This window comes from Salvelinus fontinalis, chromosome 25, assembly GCF_029448725.1.
Source record: "Salvelinus fontinalis isolate EN_2023a chromosome 25, ASM2944872v1, whole genome shotgun sequence".
In the NCBI taxonomy this organism is placed as follows: Eukaryota; Metazoa; Chordata; class Actinopteri; order Salmoniformes; family Salmonidae; genus Salvelinus; species Salvelinus fontinalis.
The window spans coordinates 2040270-2061767 of record NC_074689.1 but is presented as its reverse complement, the minus strand read 5'-3'; the positions used below and the strand labels follow the sequence as shown (position 1 = coordinate 2061767).

General features: G+C 45.5%; 1 protein-coding gene across 1 annotated transcript in view; it reads right to left on the bottom strand.

Annotated features, from left to right (window-relative positions):
• LOC129822742 (CYFIP-related Rac1 interactor B-like) overlaps positions 1–21498 on the bottom strand; it is a 63244-nt gene that overhangs the window by 10513 nt on the left and 31233 nt on the right. The window contains exons 3-6 of the mRNA XM_055881114.1: positions 8727–8809; positions 8250–8371; positions 7867–7972; positions 1032–1171 (exon numbers count right to left, since the gene is read on the bottom strand). Coding sequence (XP_055737089.1) covers positions 1032–1171; positions 7867–7972; positions 8250–8371; positions 8727–8799 — 441 coding nt within the window. The 5' untranslated portion in view covers positions 8800–8809. The remainder of the gene's footprint in view (positions 1–1031; positions 1172–7866; positions 7973–8249; positions 8372–8726; positions 8810–21498) is intronic.

Here is a 21498-nt window from a genome sequence, read left to right as displayed (position 1 = left end):
TTGGCCAGGCGATTGTAAGTGGAGGATCTGTCTGTGACTCAAACAAATAAGCAATCTGTGGGTTTCTACCCGGGATCAACTATAAAGCATGTCTCTGTGTGTTGAAGACGGGAGCCCTAGCCAAGTGATGCTTCCCAAATGGCACCCTAATCCTTTTATAGTGCACTAGTTTTGACCAGAACCCTATGGACCCTGGTCAAAAGTAGTGCACTACATAGGGCATATAGTGCCATTTGGGATGCTGGCAAAAAAAGTACCAGCCTACTACACTATCCTATTGATCTTCCCATTCATTCCAGCAGTGTGTATACCAGTGAGTGGTATTCAAAGTCAGGGGGGAACTGCAATGGGGTCAACAAAAATGTCCCACTTTTTTTTTATATATAAATAAGAGTACAGATTACTGTATGGGACAATACATAAAAGTTGGAGAAAAATAATTAGAAAAATTCAATGTTATTGAGTAAATGTATTTATTGGTTTCTTTTCATTTTGATAAAAGTTTAAAATGGAATTAGTAATGAGAATGAATTGAATTTGTTCATGTATTTGTTCATGTAAAAATCAAAAAGTACCGATTATAATGTTGTGTCATTATAGTTGGGGTAGGGTGGGGCCACGAGAAATTATTGCAAAAGCAATTGCGGCCCCAGAAATTCTGTCGGAAAAAATAGGGCTGAAAAAGTTTAAAATACCACTGGTGTAGACTACAGTATTATAAACCAAGTCTTCCCTGGACAGGATCCAAGTTGTATCATCTGTTCATTGGCTGAGGCTTCATGGTGTACAGCACTAACACCTAAATAACAGGGTATTAACACCTCGTTATGCCAAACAAACAGAGTTAGCTCGCACGTTATCAGAAGGAATAGGTACACTGTGTATATAGTAACAACTTAACCATGCCAACAACAGCACCACACAAAGCTATTATAGCTTAGAATAACAACAAGGGATGGATGAAATGAGGGAACGGTGGGGACTCTGTGCTAAATTGAGGAAATGGTGGCCAGAGATGTCATGGGACGTACTTTGAGCTCGTCGAAGCGCAGTGTGAAGTGCAGGATCTCGGCGAACTGCTTGGCCAGCGCCTGCTCGCGCTCCAGGTTCTGTGTGGGGTTGTCATACGTCTCGCTGGTCAGGGCTCCCAGTAGGCTGTGCAGCGCCGCTTCTGTAACACAAATCAAATTGTATTGGTAAAGGCAAAGTCAACTTAATGTATGTAAACGTCTGACCCATTGGAATTGTGATACAGTGAATTATAAGTGAAATAATCTGTCTGTAAACAATTGTTGGAAAAATGTATTGTCATGCACAAAGTAGATGTCCTAACCGACTTGTCGAAACTATAGTTTGTTAACAAGAAATGTGTGGAGTGGTTGAAAAACGAGTTTTAATGACTAACATACGTGTATGTTAACTTCCGACATTTGGCATGTCGGTTAGGACATCTACTTTGTGCATGACCCAATTCCAGTGGGTCAGAAGTTTACATACACTAAGTTGACTGTGCCTTTAAACAACTTGGAAAATTACAGAAAATGATGTCATGGCTTTAAAAGCTTCTGATAGGTTAATTGACATAATTTGAGTCAATTGGAGGTGTACCTGTGGATGTATTTCAAGGCCTACCTTCAAACTCAGTGCCTATTTGCTTGACATCATGGGAAAATCAAAAGAAATCAGCCAAGACCTCAGAAAATATATTGTAGAGCTCCATAAGTCTGGTTCATCCTTAGGAGCAATTTCCAAACGCCTGAAGGTATCACGTTCATCTGTACAAACAATAGTATGCAAGTATAAACACAGCCAGCCGTCATACTGCTCAGGAAAGAGAAGCGATCGGTTTCCTAGAGATTAACGTACTTTGGTGCAAAAAGTGCAAATAAATCCCAGAAAAACAGCAAAGGACCTTGTGAAGATGCTGGAGGAAACAGGTACAAAAGTATCTATATCCACTGTAAAATGAGTCCTCTATCGACATAACCTGAAAGGCAGCTCAGCAAGGAAGAAGCCGCTGCTCCAAAACCGCCATAAAAAAGCCTGACTACGGTTTGCAACTGCACATGGGGACATAGGTCATACTTTTTGGAGAAATGTCCTCTGGTCTGATGAAACAAAAATATAACTGTTTGGCCATAATGACCATCGTTATGTTTGGAGGAAAAGGGGGGACGCTTGCAAGCTGAAGAACACCATCCCAACCTTGACGCACAGGGTGTGGCAGCATCATGTTGTGGGGGTGCTTTGCTGCAGGAGGGACTGATGCACTTCACAAAATAGATGGCATCATGAAGGAGGAAAATTATGTGGATATATTGAAGCAACATCTCAACATCAGTCAGGAAGTTAAAGCTTGGTCGCAAATGGGTCTTCTAAATGGACAATGACCCCAAGCATACTTCCAAAGTTGTGGCAAAATGGCTTAAGGACAACAAAGTCAAGGTATTGGAGTGGCCATCAGAAAGCCCTGACCGCAATCCTATAGAAAATCTGTGGTCAGAACTGAAAAAGCGTGTGCGAGCAAGGAGGCCTACAAACCTGACTCCTTTACACCAGCTCTGTCAGGAGGAATGGGACAAAATTCACCCAACTTATTGTGGAACGCTACCCGAAACATTTGACCCAAGTTGAATAATTTATAGGTAATGCTACGAAATACTAATTGAGTGCATGTAAACTTCTGACCCACTGGGAATGTGATGAAAGAAATAAAAGCTGAAATAAATCATTCTCTCTACTATTATTCTGACATTTCACATTCTTAAAATAAAGTGGTGATCCTGACAGGGAATTATTACTATGATTAAATGTCAGAAATTGTGAAAAACTGAGTTTAAATGTATTTGGCTAAGGTGTATATAAACTTCCGACTTCAACTGTACTCAAGGGAAGGGGTCAAGGGAAGAGCTGTCTCTAGGGGTGGGATGGTGGAAGGGGATGAAAGATCACCTATTCAGATGGAGATGAGACATGATCTAATTATCTCATTGTAATGAGAGACGTGGGAGGTGCTCCATTCATCCAGGCTTCCTGCCATTGTTTTGACAGTAAGTAAATATGAAGACTTTACATGACTTTAATGGGGTAAACCACACAGTTCTGTAGTAACAAGCTAGGTATTGGAAAATATAATCACTCCCCCACTAGTATCCTGGCCAGCTGTGCATTTCCCAACATTGCCTTTCTGTAAAGGAGGTGAGTGAGCTAACGCAGTAGACACCCAAATGCTTTTCCGTTTGCATTTCCATGTCTCAAGATAGCTAACGAAAGCACCAAGACGCTCACCATGAATAAACAATGGCAAAACCATCCATGAGGGAAAATGTAGTTGCAGTCAGAAAGTGAAGAAGCATTCACGGTCTAGACTCACGAAGATAACTAGATTTAACATAATGACATAACCCGGATGAGCCAAACACACACACACACACACACACACACACACACACACACACACACACACACACACACACACACACACACACAGTGTAATCTGGTTGCACAATAACACCAACTTCCACCTGGCTGCACATAATCGTGACTCTGATCCATTTACAACTCTTACCACTTACAGTAGAGCACAAGGACATAATACACACCGCTATAAACCAGACAAAATGATTCTCTCTTATTAAGATAGACACACAGAGATTCGCAGACAGAGGTTTTTGCAGAGGCGGACTGCGAGCTGGCAGTGCTGGCCAGTAAATTGAGCATGTTGGCTATTCTGTAATGACCCCCATCTGCTTGGGACAGCGCATTGCTTCTGCTGCAGCGAGGAGGAGAGGGCTGGTTAAAAATGGCCTTAGTGACGCAACAGAAGTTGAGATGGGGCTGCTTTTAGGACTCATATCTGAATCGAGGCACACTACCATGTCTGGAGTCTGGAGGATGGGGGAGGGGGGGGGGGGGGGCGCGTCTGATCACGGATCACGGACCCTTCAGGTCACGGGAAGAGCAGGCGAGCGGAATGTGGGAACGTAGACTAGGCAGGCGCTGCTCAGCTCTGTTCACATTGGGAGAGGAGGGGATGGGTGGGAGGGTCAGAGGGTTGGCAGACATTCACTCCAACCCTGCCGTCAATGGACTCCTGTCCTGAACACTTCTATTGGTGGAAGCTTAACATTTATTGAGTAATTAAGCTACATCTTGCACTACTTAAAGTGCTTAAACCTGAACGATGAGCGACACAGTTATAATATTGTGGAAGGTAGTTTCTAATGTTCGGAACATACATTTCTGGGGGGTAATAACACAGCGAGGTCTGATAAGCCATCTCTCAGCCAGCAGCCATCCTCTCTGTCTGTCTGCAGCTGAGCCAGTCTGCGGAAAAGGTCGGCGGGCATCTCTTATGTCAGGCAGGAGGCAGCTGAGGCAAAGGTGGCCCCCGGAGTCAGAGCAGTGGAGCGGACGGACGGATGCGTGGGGAGACAACCTACTTCATTATATAACACACACAACATGGCCTTGGTGGGCTGGTGCCCACTGTGTTCATTAACTGACTGCAGTCTCAGCCAGTCGCCACTGTGATTAAGGGGTTAAGGTCGGCGAAGCGGCAAGGGACGGACTTGCTGGTCCTCTATCTCTCTCAAATCAAATTTTATTAGTCACATGCGCCGAATATGCGCCGCGTAGACCTTACAGTGAAATGCTTACTTACGAGCCCCTAACCAACAATGCAGTTACATTTTGTGGGGGGATAAGAATAAGAGATAAAAGTAAAAAGTAATTAAAGGGCAGCAGTAAAATAACAATAGCGAGACTATATACGGGGGGGTACCGATACAGAGTCAATGTATGGGGGCACTGGTGAGTTGAGGTAGTATGTACATGTAGGTAGAGTTATTAAAGTGACCATGCATAGATAACAACAGAGAGTAGGAGTGGTGTAAAGAGGGGGTGAGGGGGGGCTGCAAATAGTCTGGGTAGCCATTTGACTAACTGTTCAGGAGTCTTATGGCTTGGGGGTAGAAGCTGATAAGAAGTCTCTTGGAACTAGACTAGGCGCTCCGGTATCACTTGCCGTGTGGTAGCAGAGAGAACAGTCTATGACTAGGGTGGCTGGAGTCTTTGACAATTTTTCGGGCCTTCCTCTGACACCGCCTGGTATAGAGGTCCTGGATAGCAGGAAGCTTGGCCCCAGTGATGTACTGGGCCATTCGCACTACCCTCTGTAGTGCCTTGCGGTCTGAGGACCCATGCCAAATCTTTTCAGTCTCCTGAGGGGGAATAGATTTTGTCATGCCCTCTTTACGACTGTCTTGGTGTGCTTGGACCATGTTAATTTGTTGGTGATGTGGATAGCAAGGAACTTGAAGCTCTCAACCTGCTCCACTGCAGCCCTGCCGATGAGAATGGGGGTGTGCTCGACACACGTTGTCTTGATCACGTTGAGAGAGAGGTTGTTGTCCTGGCACCACATGGCCAGCTCTCTGACCTCCTCCCTATAGGCTGTCTCATCGTTGTCGGTGATCAGGCCTTCCACTGTTGTGTCAGTAGCAAATTGAATGATTGTGTTGGAGTCGTGCCTGGCCGTGCAGTCATGAGTGAACAGGGAGTACAGGAGGGGACTGAGCACGCACCCCTGAGGGGCCCCCGGGTTGAGGATCATCATGGCGGATGTGTTGTTACCTACCCTTACCACCTGGGGGAAGCCCGTCAGGAAGTCCAGGATCCAGTTGCAGAGGGAGGTGTTCAGTCCCAGGGTCCTTAGCTTAGTGATGTGCTTTGAGGGCATTATGGTGTTGAACGCTGAGCTGTAGTCAATGAATAGCAATCTCACATAGGTGTTCCTTTTGTGGGAAAGGGCAGAGTGGAGTGCAATAGAGATTGCATCATCTGTGGATCTGTTGGTGCGGTATGAAAATTGGAGTGGGTCTAGGGTTTCTGGGATAATGGTGTTGGATGTGAGCCATGACCAGCGTTTCAAAGCATTTCATGGCTACAGATGTGAGTGCTACGGGTCAGGAGTCATTTAGGCAGCTTACCTTAATGTTCTTGGGCACAGGGACTATGGTGGTCTGCTTCAATGTTGTTATTACAGACTCAGACAGGGAGAGGTTGGCTCGTGTCACTGGGCAGCTCTCAGCTGTGCTTCCCTTTGTAGTCTGTAATGGTTTGCAAGCCCCTGCCACATCCGACGAGCGTCAGAGCCGATGTAGTACGATTCGATCTTAGTCCTGTATTGATGCTTTGCCTGTTTGATGGGTCGTCGGAGGGCATAGCGGGATTTCTTATAAGCTCTAGCCTTTAGCTCAGTGCGGATGCTGCCTGTAATCCATGGCTTCTGGTTGGGGTATGTACGTATGGTCACTGTGGGGACGACGTCATCGATGCACTTATTGATGAAGCCAATGACTGATGTGGTGTACTCCTCAATGCCATCGGAGGAATCCCGGAACATATTCCAGTCTGTGCTAGCAAAACAGTCCTGTAGTTTAGCATCTGCTTCCTGCTTTAACTTTTGCTTGTAAGCAGGAATCAGGAGGATAGAATTATGGTCATATTTGACAAATGGAGGGCAAGGGAGAGCTTTGTATGCATCTCTGTGTGTGGAGTAAAGGTGGTCCAGAGTTCTTTTTGTTCTGGTTGCACATTTAACATGCTGATAGAAATTTGGTCAAACGGATTTAAGTTTCCCTGCATTAAAGTCCCCGGCTACTAGGAGCGCCGCCTCTGGGTGAGCTTTTTCTTGTTTGCTTATGTCGGAATACAGCTCATTCAATGCTTTTCTTAGTGCCAGCCTCTGACTGTGGTCGTATGTAAACAGCTACAAAGAATACAGATGAAAACTATCTCGGTAGGTAGTGTGGTCTATAGCTTATCATGAGATACTCTTCCTCAGGTGAGCAAAATACATAGACCGCCACCCCTTGTCTTACCATACGCCGCTGTTCTATCCTGCTGGTACATCGTATAACCAGCCAGCTGTATGTTGATATTGTCGTCGTTTAGCCACGACTTTGTGGAGCATAAGATGTTACAGTTTTTAATGTCCCGTTGGTAGTTTAATCTTCCGTGTAACTCGTCGATTTTATTCTCCAAAGATCGCACGTTTGCTAGCAGAATGGAGGGAAGTGGGGGTTTATTTGATCGCCTACGAATTCTCAGAAGGCAGCCTGACCGTCGGCCCCTCTTTCTCCGCCTTCTCTTCACGCAGATCACAGGGATCGAGGCCTGTTCTCAAGGAAGCAGTATATCCTTCGCGTTGGACTCGTCAGACAGTAATCGCAGTCCTGATGTTTAGAAGTTATTTTCGGGACATAAGAGACGGTAGCGGCAACATTATGTAGAAAATAAGTCAAAAACATAAGTTACAAACAACGCAAATAAACAAACACAATCGGCTGGGGGCACGTAAAACGTCTGCCTTCTTCTCAGGCGCCATCTTACATTCCTTTCCATGGTAATGAGGAGTCCTCAGCTCTGGGAGGAGGTGGGTATCACATCTAGCCGGAGTGCAACGCAAGCAAGCATCCCATCCCATGGCTAGGAGTGTGTGCACTGTGCATGTTTGTGTGTGTGTGTGTGGTTATGCATGTTAATTTCTGCAGTTCAGCAGCCGATATCGCTGATGTGATTGCGCATAGAGACGGTTAAGGTCATGAGAGCAGTGTGTGTATCTTACATATAACCACTAGAGAAGCTGTAGCTAGTGAACCTGACCTTTTACACAAAGCTCTGAAGGACACGTCACTAGTCTCAGGCAGGTGTGGGTGTTGTTTTGAGACTCAGAACAGGGGCTGTATGCATCAAGCGTATAGGAGTGCTGATCTAGGACCAGATCGCCCTGTCCATGTCATCTTTATTAATTGTGATCTTTTAAGGAGAAACTGATCCTAAAATCAGGCCCCAGGTACGTACCTAATCTCTGTGAGAACTGGTAGAACCTCTTGAGTTTCCCCACCAGGGGGACCACGGCCACCCACGCTGCCTTCTGTAACGCCTCGTCGTTGGGGTTCTGGATTGCCTGGGGGACAGGAAAGACAAGATGTTGAATAAAGTCAGAAGTTAGTTAGTATCTAGTTTAATCCTGAGTTAGTAGTTTAATCAAATTCTGGGGCTGTATGTATCAAGCGTCTCAGATTAGGACTGCTGATTTACGACCAGTTTGGCCTTTTAGATCGCAATTACTACAATTACATGGACATGGACAGGATCTGATCCTTGATCAGCATTCCTACTCTGAGACTCATGGCCCGCTCCCTTGTATGAATGAAGGTTTGGTGATGTTTTTAGTATTTTACCTCTCTGATCTCTTGACCCGCTCCCTTGTATGCTTGCAGTTCGTCCAGGATTCCCCTAGCATCCTTCAGCACCAGGTCCACCTTCTCCCACACTTCTCGTTCTGCGTCTGTGGGCTGGGCATCTAGTGGACACAGGAAGACAATCAAGTGGGTATTTCTATGACTGATAGGGAGAGGCTATAGGCTAGTAGGCTAGGCTACATCTCCCTTCTAATTGTTATTCCAATGCAGAAATTCAGTGTCGTGTCAGGTAGTTTCTAATGTAATATCATGTTCGGAACATCCAATCCTACAATAACAGCATAGCTAAGAGAAGAGCTGATTGATGCAAATGGGAAATAGATTAGGTTCTGTAGCGTCTTGGGGTGAGGAGAGGTAAGAAGGGGGACGGCTAAAATAAGTATGATTGGAAGTTCAAGTGTGTAGATAGGGATTGTAATAAAATAACCCCCCCCCCCCCCCAAAAAAAAAACATACTTTCAAAATCGAGGAAAAAATTGGGCTCCTGTTCCAGATCTGTGCAAGTCAGGACTTTTAGCAAGTTCCCCATGTTACGATACCTGTTGAGACAAAAGGAGAAAACACAACAATATGGTTTAACATGAGTGGAGGCAAGTACACAAAATATATGGGTTTGTTAGTAGTGGGAAGTAGTAAATGCTGTGGTATTGAGGGGGCTGGCAGCCCTGGTTCCTGCTATGTGCCCCGATGGGTCCTCTGAGACCCTGTGTGGTTTTCCTGTACCGTGCACTGGCCCACCAGATGTCCCCAAAAAGCCCACCTCTCCTAAAATAGAGGACAATTTACGGGAATCACTCTGCCTCAGAGACCAAGTCCAACTGAGTGTGACTTCTCCATTTTACTCAATTCCCTGCAGATAAGCATTTACGTCTAACGTTTACTAACAGCCGTTATATGCAAACTTGTCTGTTAAATTAGCTTCTTTGTTCTGTCACACATACCCTGTACATGCACATGGATAAATTCAGATGTGAACCTAACAGGGTTCAGAGTTCAGATCCTGACCAATGACTGTCCTCACTATAGCAAATGACTTGATCTGATGATCACGATCTGATTCCCAGTGCAAAAGTGGATCATTGTGGTATGCCATATCCCACTGCTGGCTTGCTTCTGAAGCTAAGCAGGGTTGGTCCTGGTCGGTCTCTAGATGGGAGATCATATGCTGCTGGAAGTGGTGTTGGAGGGCCAGTAGGAGGCAATCTTTCCTCTGGTCATAAAAAAAAATATATCCCAATGCCCCAGGGCAGTGATTGGGGACATTGCCCTGTGTAGCGTGCCGTCTTTCGGATGGGATGTTAAACGGGTGTCCTGACTCTCTGTGGTCACTAAAGATCCCATGGCACTTATTGTAAGAGTAGAGATGTTAACCCTGGGGTCCTAGCTAAATTCCCAATCTGGCCCTCTCACGGTCACCTAATCAAATTTTATTTGTCACATGCGCCGAATACAACAGATGTAGACCTTACAGTGAAATGCTGACTTACAAGTCCTTAACCAACAATGCAGTTTTAAGAGAATAAGGGAATAAGTTTTGTCGTGCCCTCTTCACGACTGTCTTGGTGTGCTTGGACCTTCTTAGTTTGTTGGTGATGTGGATGCCAACTTGAAGCTCTCAACCTGCTCCACTACAGCACTGCCGATGAGAATGGGGGCGTGCTCGGTCCTCCTTTTCCTGTAGTCGACAATCATCTCCTTTGTCTTGATCACATTGAGGGAGAGGTTGTTGTCCTGGCACCACACGGTCAGGTCTCTGACCTCCTCCCTATAGGCTGTCTCATCGTTGTCGGTGATCAGGCCTACCACTGTTGTGGCATTAGCAAACTTAATGATGGTGTTGGAGTTGTGCCTGGCCATGCAGTCATGAGTGAACAGGGAGTACAGGAGGGGACTGAGCACGCACCCCTGAGGGGCACCTGTGTTGAGGGTCAGCGTGGCGGATGTGTTGTTACCTACCCTTACCACCTGAGGGCGGCCCGTCAGAAAGTCCAGGATCCAGTTGCAGAGGGAAGTGTTTAGTCCCAGGGTCCTTCGGTTAGTGATGAGCTTTGAGGGCACTATGGTGTTGAACGCTGAGCTGTAGTCAATGAATAGCACTCTCACATAGGTGTTCCTTTTGTCCAGGTGTGAAAGGGCCGCGTGGAGTGCAATAGAGATTGCATCATCTGTGGATCTGTTGGTGAGGTATGCAAATTGGAGTGGGTCTAGGGTTTCTGGGATAATGGTGTTGAATGTGAGCCATGACCAGCCTTTCATGGCTACAGACGTGAGTGCTACGGGTTGGTAGTCATTTAGGCAGGTTACCTTAGTGTTCTTGGTCAGCTTACAATTGGCTCATTCATCCCCCCTCCTCTCTCCTGTAACTATTACCCAGGCCGTTGCAGTAAATGAGAACGTGTTCTCAGTCAACTAACCCGGTAAAATAAGAGGGAAAAAATGTAATATATTGTTCTGTTTATGAATGCCAAGTGAACTCAAAAACGGGAAATTTCAATCTCTGGTTGTCTGCAACCAGTCAGATTTCCTGGAACCGAGGCAGTTGATTCCTAGAAGCAGAGGGGTGTGTGGGGAGGGGAGATAATCTCACCTCAGAAGGAGTAGTGTGAGAACTAAGCCCGCTATCCTTCCCCAGCCCCTCTCACTAGTGTCAATATGAGGCACACAGATTCACCCAGTACCTGGAAAACACAGGTAAACCAACCTCCAAACCGAGCAGAGGGAAACCACTGTTGTAGAGTTCTGGGAGAGGGAACCCCTGCTGTACACACTGTCGGGTAAGAGGGTCCCGTGTTTTGTGTGCGCACACACACCTTATGGATGTTCCTAATACAGTTCATTCCTGGCCAATGACTCATATTTAGGGCAAAATTGGAGTATGGTACAAGAACACACATTCTGTATGCGCTACTGTATAACACAAAACTTTCCAGTCCCGAGGTGCACTTAGACTGTCTGTCACAGCACTGAGTCATTCCCTAGAAAGCCAAGTTGAGGAAATAGAATAAATATGGAAAATATGGACCAGACAAGCATGTACAGTTCTGCAGAATGGGACAAACTGAAGCATTCACACTGCCCAGACTCAGGAGCTAAAGAAGTCCATGATTTCCCCGACAGTATTTTGACTGCTCCTTTTATGACTGCAGTCTATTGGCGATATTTAGAAAGCATGTCAGTGCAGGGGTGCTGATCTAGGATCAGCAGAGAGCCACGCGCCAGGAAGCCAGTGGGATATAGGTCCTTCTGATTCCCTGCCTGGAGTTGTGTGTTATGTAATCAGGAGTGACAGCCTGGCAAGACAACACCTTCTCTCCACAACTAGAAAGCACAGAGGCCTGTTGGGTTGGTACTGTACTGAGAGACAATGTTCAAATGGCATTGGATCAGGAAATGGCATTGGATCAGGGGTAGAGAGAAGATAAGATGAGAAAAACTTTATTGTCCCTGAAGGTACATTTTCTTGGACATTTAAGTGCTGTTGCTGGCTAGTAGTGACACTGAGCTAGACTGGCGACACCTTGTGACAAGGTGGAGATGGCTGAGAGATTCAACCTTGGTGACAGGGTGAATACTCTGATTACTGGTGGCATGTTAAAACAAACTCAGTGGCTGAGTGAGTACTGGTAAACCCGAGTAAGCTGATTAAGGTTAAAGTCAAGGTAAAGCTTAGTGACAGAGTGAAGCTCAGTGACAAGTTGAAATTAATTGCCAGTGATTGTGAATGAGCGCAGAAGCAAGGTAATTGACAAGTGATGACTAGAGACAAGATAAAGTTATAGGCTAGTCACTACATTTTTCCTCCTTGTGGTTGAATAACTCACGACGAATAAATATAAGTATTATCCTTTTAAACAAATATTGGTGTAATCATTTGAAGGAGGCATTGAGGACACATTGTCTTCGCCTGTACACTAGTACTCCCTGCAACTTTCATTAATGATCTCTCTCCCTCTCCCTGCACTCGCTGAACCGGTTTCCATGTGACCCACTGCCCACCTGGGGCACACCCACCTGTCACCTGCCATGCCTGGCTCTTTCATAACACTCTCCGTTAACGTGACCTGAATGATGCTGCTACACCTCACTGGCTAACTCCCTACTACCTTATACTGGTGGTAGCGACATAGCGGAAAGACAGGAGAGATGACAGCGCTAGAAGGGAAAAGAACAGAGGAATACTTTTACAGAGGAACACGTCTCATTAGTTGTATGTACGGGATATGCATGGTATACATCGTCCAACAAAATGCTTACTTGCAGGTTACTTCGATGTAATGCGACAACAATAAGAAATAGTAAAAAATATATAAGAATACAAAGAAAGTAAATGACAGTAGAATAGAATAAACATTTTAGCATGAGTGTAATACAGGAATGCATAATTTATAGTCCAATATTTACACGTGTATTGGGGAAGGGGGGATGACGGGCAAGTGTATAAATTGAGCAGTACAATAAGAATCTGGTAGCAGCAGTTGTGGTGTGTGCTAAGGTGAGAAGAATCAGAGCAGGTGGTCAGTACAGTTTAAGTGTTCAGCAATCTGTCTCTGAGCCTGTTGGTATCAGACCTCATGCACCTCAATGCTGAACTGTAGTCAATGAACAGCCTTCTCACGGGTGTTCTTCTTGTCCAAATGTGTTACGGCCATGTGAATAGCGATGGAAATGGCATCTTCCGTGGATCTGTTGGAGCGTAGGCAAATTGGAGTGGATCCAGTGTACCGCTGGCCTTGATGTGTGCCATGACCAGCCTCTCGAAGCATTTCATGATGACCGAGGTGAGCGCGACGGGGCGATAGTCATTTGGGCATGTCACCTTGTCTTTCTTGGGCACTGGGACGATGGCGGTCTCCTTAAAGCAGGTGGAGACCACAGAGACCGTTTGAAGATGTCAGCTGGTATTCACGCTTTTGAGAGTTTCGTCACGTCAGCCTCGGAGAGCGGAAACACCTGCAACAAGAGTCTTCCTGGACGGCTCAGTACTGTAGAGGGGAAGACAAGGGAGGAATCACCTCGTTGATTATCCCCAGACGGAGGGGAAGGAGTGAAGTCACATCACCATGTTGTTGAATGACTAGGCCTTCCCAATGCCTCTCCCCTAGTCCTCTACTGCCCCCTCTCAGGGAGTAGTATGAGGCATGGTGCCACCACACAGCTCCCTCGCTCAGTCTACACTGAGGTCATTTTAAGGACGGGGATTTGCGGTAGCTTCGGCTTCGCATTTCAAAGTCCAAGAGAAGATCCTCCAGCTTATGAAAAACCTAATGAGAGATGAAATGAGGACAGGCTTTCTTTCTTTTGCTTTTTGCCACGCCAGCAGAAATGATTTTGGTGAATGGTTGAATTACAGACCCCCAGGTTCTCATTCAAACCAAATGAAAAGCTAAACCTATTGATGATAACTAAAAAATATATATATCAAACTTGTACTTGTACATTGAAAATGTTTCTATTTTGAGCCAAAGTCTAGGTGCCAGTGACGAATGGGAAATGGTTTTCAAATCAAATCAAATTTTATTGGTCACATACACATGGTTAGCAGATGTTTATGTGAGTGTAGCGAAATGCTTGTGCTTCTAGTCCGACAGTGCAGAAATATCTAACAAGTAATCTAACAATTCCACAACAACTACTTAATACACACAAATCTAAGTAAAGGGATGGAATAAGAATATGTACATATAAATATATGGATGAGCGATGACCGAACGGCATAGGCAAGATGCAATAGATGGTAATAGAATACAGTATATACATATGAGATGAGTAGATATGTAAACATTATTAGTGACTAGTGATCCATTTATTAAAGTGGCCAATGATTTCAAGTATGTATGTAGGCAGCAGCCTCTCTGTGTTAGTGATGGCTGTTTAACAGTCTGATGGCCTTGAGATAGAAGCTGTTTTTCAGTTTCTCTGTCCCAGCTTTGATGCACATGTACTGACCTCGCCTTCTGGATGGTAGCGTGGTGAACAGGCAGTGGCTCGGTGGTTGTTATCCTTGGTGATCTTTTTGGCCTTCCTGTGACATCGGGTACTGTAGGTGTCCTTGAGGGCAGGTAGTTTGTCCCCGGGAATGCGTCGCGCAGACCGCACCAGCCGTGCAGTTGTGGGCTGTGCAGTTGCCGTACCAGGCAGTCATACAGTCCGACAGGATGCTCTCAATTGTGCATCTGTAAAAGTTTGTGAGGGTTTTAGGTGACAAGACACATTTCTTCAGCCTCCTGAGGTTGAAGAGGCACTGTTGTGCCTTCTTCACCACACTGTCTGTGTGGGTGGACCATTTCAGTTTGTCCGTGAAGTGTACGCCGAGGAACTTAAAAAAATCTTCCACCTTCTCCACTGCTGTCCCGTCGATGTGGATAGGGGGGTGCTCCCTCTGCTGTTTCCTGAAGTCCATGATGATCTCCTTTGTTTTGTTGACGTTGAGTGTGAGGTTGTTTGAGAGGCTGTCACCACCTCCCTGTAGGTTGTCTCGTGGTTGTTGGTAAATGGTTTGTGGTAATGATCCATTGCTCTAAATCATGTGAGATGAAGAGGAGTAGAACATTCAGTGCTGAGAGTAGAGGAATGCAAGAGAAGAGACAGCAGGAAGGGGGTGGTTTTGCGCCCATTCATTGGTATTGGAGGTTCTGATATGTCAGTGGGAGTCCCGGCCCAGCGGACAGGGTGTGGTTATTTTTGTTTTGGACCCCCCACTGGGCAATCGTGTGCTCACAGAGGAGGAGGAGGAGGAGGGGGGGGGGGGGTTCGTCTAGGGCCAGGGTGCACTGCTTTACAACCGCGAGCCCAACAACGCTCTCCAATTGGCTAAGCCACACTCCACCACCATGTGCTGTATCCATGGACTCAAAAAAAGCTAGTGCCATTGAAAACAAGCGGCCAGCCAATCATAGGCGAGCTTGGAGAGAGATGGTACAGTGGTGGTAAGACTTGAAAGCACATGAATATATTAATACAGATGAGGTCATGTGCCAAAAACCTTCAGATTAGAAGTGGAGCGAGGGGATCTGGTGAACAGGCATTGAAGGAATGTTTTTTCCAGCTTCCAGCACTAAGTGAATAATTTCCCTGAGCAAAATGCATCTTGGTTTTTGCCAAATTGCTGTCATGTTCTAAACTAAATGACAACTCAAATATTTATACTGACAATATTCCTGTATAAAAGATATACTTTTTTATTTGAGAGGGGACTTGCACAGCCTAGGAGAATGAAACAGTGGAGGAATATCAATAACGACATGAGTGAGGAGATCTCTATCAGCCCTGAAGATCCTAATATTCAGTGCCACGCCCATTGAACATGGTGACCCCAGGATGGCATTCCTGGAGTCACACAGACACACACCTCTGTACCCCCTCCATGGAAACGCCCCAAAAACACTGCTAGACTTGAGGCTCCGGGTCTGCTGCGATGTCCTATAAAAACAGCTCATTGCTGCAGGGGGATTATAGTGCTGACATTCCACTACTATGCTATTCTCTCTCTCTGCAGCAGCGTGAGGATCCACTCTTACTACGGCAGTGATGCCCAGCCATCCCTGTTGATTTCCTCTTCAAATCTACAGACAAAACGCCCATAATGACAAAGCAAAAACAGGTTTAGACATTTTTGCTAATTTATTAAAAAGTACAAAATTGAAATATCACATTTACATAAGTACTCAGATCCTTTACTCAGTACTTTGTTGAGGCACCTTTGGCAGCGACTACGGCCTCGAGTCTTCTTGGGTATGACGCTACAAGCTTGGCACACCTGTATTTGGGGAGTTTCTCCCATTCTTCTCTGCAGATCCTCTCAAGCTCTGTCAGATTGGATGGGGAGCGTCGGTGCACAGCTATTTTCAGGTCTCTCCAGAGATAGTCTCTTAGATTCAAGTCCGGCCTCTGGCTGGGACACTCAGGGACATTCAGAGACTTGTCCCGAAGCCCCTCTTGCGTTGTCTTGGATGTGTGCTTAGGGTTGTTGTCCTGTTGGAAGTTAAACCTTCACCCCAGTCTGAGGTCCTGAGCACTCTGAAGCGGGTTTTCATCAAGGATCTCTCTGTACTTTGCTCTGTTCATCTTACCCTTGATCCTGACTAGTCTCCCAGTCCCTGCCGCTGAAAAACATCCCCACAGCATGATGCTGCCACCACCATGCTTCACCGAAGAGATGGTGCCAGGTTTCCTCCGACGTGACACTTGGCATTTAGGCAAAAGAGTTCAATCTTGATTTCATCAGACCAGAGAGAGAATCTGGTTTCTCATGGTCTGAGAGTCTTTAGGTGACTTTTGGTAAACTCCAAGCTGGCTTTCATGTGCCTTTTACTGAGAAGTGGCTTCCGTCTAGCCACTACCACAAAGGCCTGATTGGTGGAGTGCTGTAGAGATGGTTGTCCTTCTGGAAGGTTTTCCCATCTCCACAGAGGAACTCTGGAGCTCTGTCAGAGTGACCATCGGGTTCTTGGTCATCTCCCTGACCAAGGATCTTCTCCCCCGATTGCTCAGTTTGGCCAGGCGACCAAGTCTAGGCAGAGTCTTGGTGGTTCCAAACTCTTCCATTTAAGAATGATGAGGGCCACTGTGTTCTTGGGGACCTTCAATGCTGCCGAAATCTTTTGGTACCCTTCTCCAGATCTGTGCCTCGACAGAATCCGGTCTCTGAGCTCTACGGACAATTCCTTTGACCTCATGGCTTGGTTTTTGCTCTGACATGCACCATTAACTGTGGGACCTTATATAGACAGTTGTGTGCCTTTCCAAATCATGTCCAATCAATTGAATTTACCACAGGTGGATTCAAACCAAGTTGTAGAAACATGTCAAGGATGAATAATGGAAACAGGATGCACCTGAGCTCAATTTAGAGTCTCATAGCAAAGGGTCTGAATACTTAGGTAAATAAGGTATTTTTATGGGCCTCCCGGGTGGCGCAGTGGTCTAGGGCACTGCATCGCAGTGCTAACTGCGCCACCAGAGTCTCTGGGTTCGCGCCCAGGCTCTGTCGCAGCCGGCCGCGACCGGGAGGTCCGTGGGGCGACGCACAATTGGCATAGCGTCGTCCGGGTTAGGGAGGGTTTGGCTGGTAGGGATATCCTTGTCTCATCGCGCTCCAGCGACTCCTGTGGCGGGCCGGGCGCAGTGCGCGCTAACCAAGGGGGCCAGGTACACGGTGTTTCCTCCGACACGTTGGTGCGGCTGGCTTCCGGGTTGGAGGCGCGCTGTGTTAAGAAGCAGTGCGGCTTGGTTGGGTTGTGCTTCGGAGGACGCATGGCTTTCGACCTTCGTCTCTCCCGAGCCCGTACGGGTGTTGTAGCGATGAGACAAGATAGTAATTACTAGCGATTGGATACCACGAAAATTGGGGAGAAAATGGGATAAATTTTTTTTTAAATTAAAATAAAATAAGGTATTTTTGTTTTTTTATTTTTAATAAATGTGAGAGAAAAAAATTAAAAACCTGTTTTCGCTTTGTCATTATGGGGTATTGTGTGTAGATTGATAAGAAAAATATTTAATCAATTTTAGAATAAGTCTAACGTAACAGTGTTGAAAAAGTAAAAGGGTCTGAATACTTTCCGAATGCACAATATATTTGATGGAAATGCAAAAAAAATGTGACTATGATATGTGGGGGTGTATTTGGGGAGGGGGGGAGAGTACTGCAGTGGCGGAAGCAGAGCAGAGAGGGAGGCAGCTTTAAACTTGACCTAGATTCTCAGGGTGACAAGCCACATCGCATTAGCCCAGTCGGCCAGGACCAGACCCACCGGAGCTCGCTGCTCTCTGACACTGGCCCGATATGACAGGCAGAAAAATGGGGGAGCACTTCCCAAAATGGGGCTGGCACGCAACACCTCCCCGTGATGAGCATTACTGCAGTCAATGCACACGTTTTATCTCCCGTTTTGCATCAACGTAGCCTACTACTTTAACATTTCAACACTCATCAGATTATTGAGGCAAACTACAATTCATCCTTAAAGCTGCATATTTGAAGATAAAAATAAAACCTTTGAAATCCAAAGCGACCAACCAAAGCAGCAGAGAGAACTGGGGGATGAAACCAGGAGATTCAGCTAAGCCCTACTCTATGGACTGTACCTGATCAAAGCCAGAAACCATGGAAACAACTACAGTCGGCTACACACACACAAACATACGCGCACTCACACACACACGCATGCTCACACACACACGTATGCTCACACGACTTTGTATTACAATACTTGTGAGGACTTTTTTACCATAACCAAAGCCCTAACTTTAACTCCTAACCCTAAACCATAATCTAACCCTTACTCCTAAACCTAACCCCTTAGCCTAAAATATACTTTTTAGAAGTGAGGACTGGCCAAATAGCCTCACTTCGCTGAATTTCCCTTGGTTGACCATTGTTGTTGAGGACTTCTGGTTGTCACAACAATAGTAAAAATTGTTGGGAACACACACACTAATCTTCAAGAAGCAATGGCTATACCTATATCATTAATTCAAAAGTTTAAAAAAATGGATGTACCAATCCCTGACTCTCTCTGAGTAGTTGAGGCAGTATTTGGTATTTTATTAGGATCCCCATTAGCTGTTGCAAAAGCAGCAGCTACTCTTCCTGGGGGTCCACACAAAACATGAACCATAATACAGAATGACATAATACAGAACATCATTAGACAAGAACTGCTCAAGGACAGAACTACATACATTTTTTTTAAAGGCACACGTAGCCTACATATCAATACATACACACAAACTGTCTAGGTCAAATAGGGGAGAGGCGTTGTGCCACGAGGTGTTGCTTTATCTGTTTTTGGAAACCAGGTTTGCTGTTTATTTGAGCAAAATGAGATGGAAGGAAGTCCCATGCAATAAGGGCTCTATATAATACTGTACGTTTTCTTGAATTTGTTCTGGATTTGGGGATTAATTTATAGTCCATAAAGACAGAGCAACCTGAGGATCACTGCAGTGCTGTGGATAAGACCTGGTGTTCTCTCCGTGCATGAAGAAAGAAAAATACACGCACCGACTGAAATATTCTTCACGTTTTTTTTCTTCTCCACAGGAGCAACATCAGTACTGGTGATGAGAAGTCCCCTGTAGCCAGACTTAGTGGTTGTACTGCCACTTAAGAAGAGAGGAGGTGATAGGGAAAAGTTGCTGTTACAGAGGCATATTCTACCCATGCCTTCCTTACAGGGAGCCCTAGAGGCCTGAATGAAGAACTTCTGTTAGTTTGCTGCCTGTAAACAAACAGTCGCGCATTTCTTTGCATTTTGAAGCTCTTGTGGGTAAACAGTAGAACATTTATGTAAATAACTTATGTAAATCATATATGTAAATAATAACTGTGAAAAAAACAAAGCAGTACTGTGATGTGGCGTAATCTATAAATATGGATGAATTGCTCTCCCAACTCTGACAAAGGGCAGCCGCTGAATCGTTGACAGTTTACGCTGACCTCTGCTGCTAAACAAATACATAAATTCAAATCAAAATCAAATCAAATGTTTGTCACTGCGCCGAATACAACAGGTGAAACGCTTACTTTACAAGCCCTTAACCAACAATGCATTTCAAGAAATAGAGTTAAGAAAATATTTACAAAATAAACTAAAGTAAAAAAAATTAATAAAAAGTAACACCATAAAATAACAATAACGAGGCTATGTACAGGGGGTACAAGTACTGAGTCAATGTGCGGGGGTAAAGGTTAGTCAAGGTCATTTGTACATTAAGGTAGGGGTAAAGTGACTATGCAGGTAGGGGTAAAGTAGATAATGAACAGCAGGTAGCAGCAGTGTAAAAACAAGGGGGGGGGGGGGGGGGGGGGGGGATCCAGTTGCAGAGGGAGGTGTTTAGTCCCAGGATCCTTAGCTTAGTGATGCGCTTTGTGGGCACTATGGTGTTGAACGCTGAGCTGTAGTCAACGAACAGCATTCTCACATAGGTGTTCCTTTAGTCCAGGTGTGAAAGGGCAGTGTGGAGTGCAATTGAGATTGCGTCCTCTGTGGATCTGTAGGGGCGGTATGCGAATTGGCAGTGGGTCTAGGGTTTCCGGGATGATGGTGTTGATGTGAGTCATTGGTTTTTCCTTCGTTCAAGTATACGCCTTTTGAACCCGACACCCAAATACTTTCTGTTACTACAAACACTTGAGCTGAGCACACCGATTTCTCTTTCTATGACCTCGCCATTCAGACAGCTATAACATAGGGTGTAATGGGGCAGAGAGCAGAACTTCCCCACAGCCCCACACCCTGTGGGGTGGTAGTTAGTGAGGGGTGAAGGTGGGCAAAGGCTGCATATCGTAGGTCACATGTCGCAGGCCCCAAACCATCATTACACAAATGACCTTTTGACTGTGTCCGAGTCATGGACGCAACACAGCATACTGTATCACACTTTATAGGCGGCAGAATATAGGCCTATATATCAGCATCTCTTAGAGACTGTGTATTACATTTTATATGAAAAGAACATACAGTACACTGCACATGTAAGTAACATAGATTTTTCAGTATTTTTTTTTGTTTTTGAACCCTCACAAGATAAAGGGTGGGGCACAGTGGAGCTTGCTGAGGTTTGGGGAGATGACAGTTATCGGTACACACGTACTGGTCTCTCGATTTAGAATGCATTGAGCGCCCTCTGGAGGTGATGAACAGAAGTACATAGGAGACCTTGAGGAGGAAGAGCGACCACTCCCAAACTCTGAGCCATGCTAGAGGTATTACGCATGCCAGCTTCAGCTACACATCCTTTAGGTGCCACAACAAACTCAGATAAATAAATATCTCAATCAATGTCCTTTGACAGCTGTCTTCACTTCCCACATATTTTTGGGTATACAGTTTAATTTCGCCCTGGATTAAGCCAACCACGTCTCAAATTAAAACGTTCTAAAATCATAACAACACATGCGTCAACCCTGACATTGAGACGTTACCATAGAATGTACATGCATAATGTGGATAACATTCTACTAAAACCACTTTGGATTAATTAGCATAACCTGTTGGATAAAAAAAATGTACTATATGCCAGTTAGCAGACACTTTTATCCAAAGGAATTTACAGTAGTGCATGCATTATATTATCGTTTGGGTGGCCACAGCAGGAATTGAACCCACAAGCCGGGTGTCACTAGCACCATGCTCTACCAACTGAGTTGGGTCTCAAAGCCGTGGAACACACAGAATGTTTGACATCTTGTCATGCATGCTGCAGCCCATCCTCTAAAATAGGG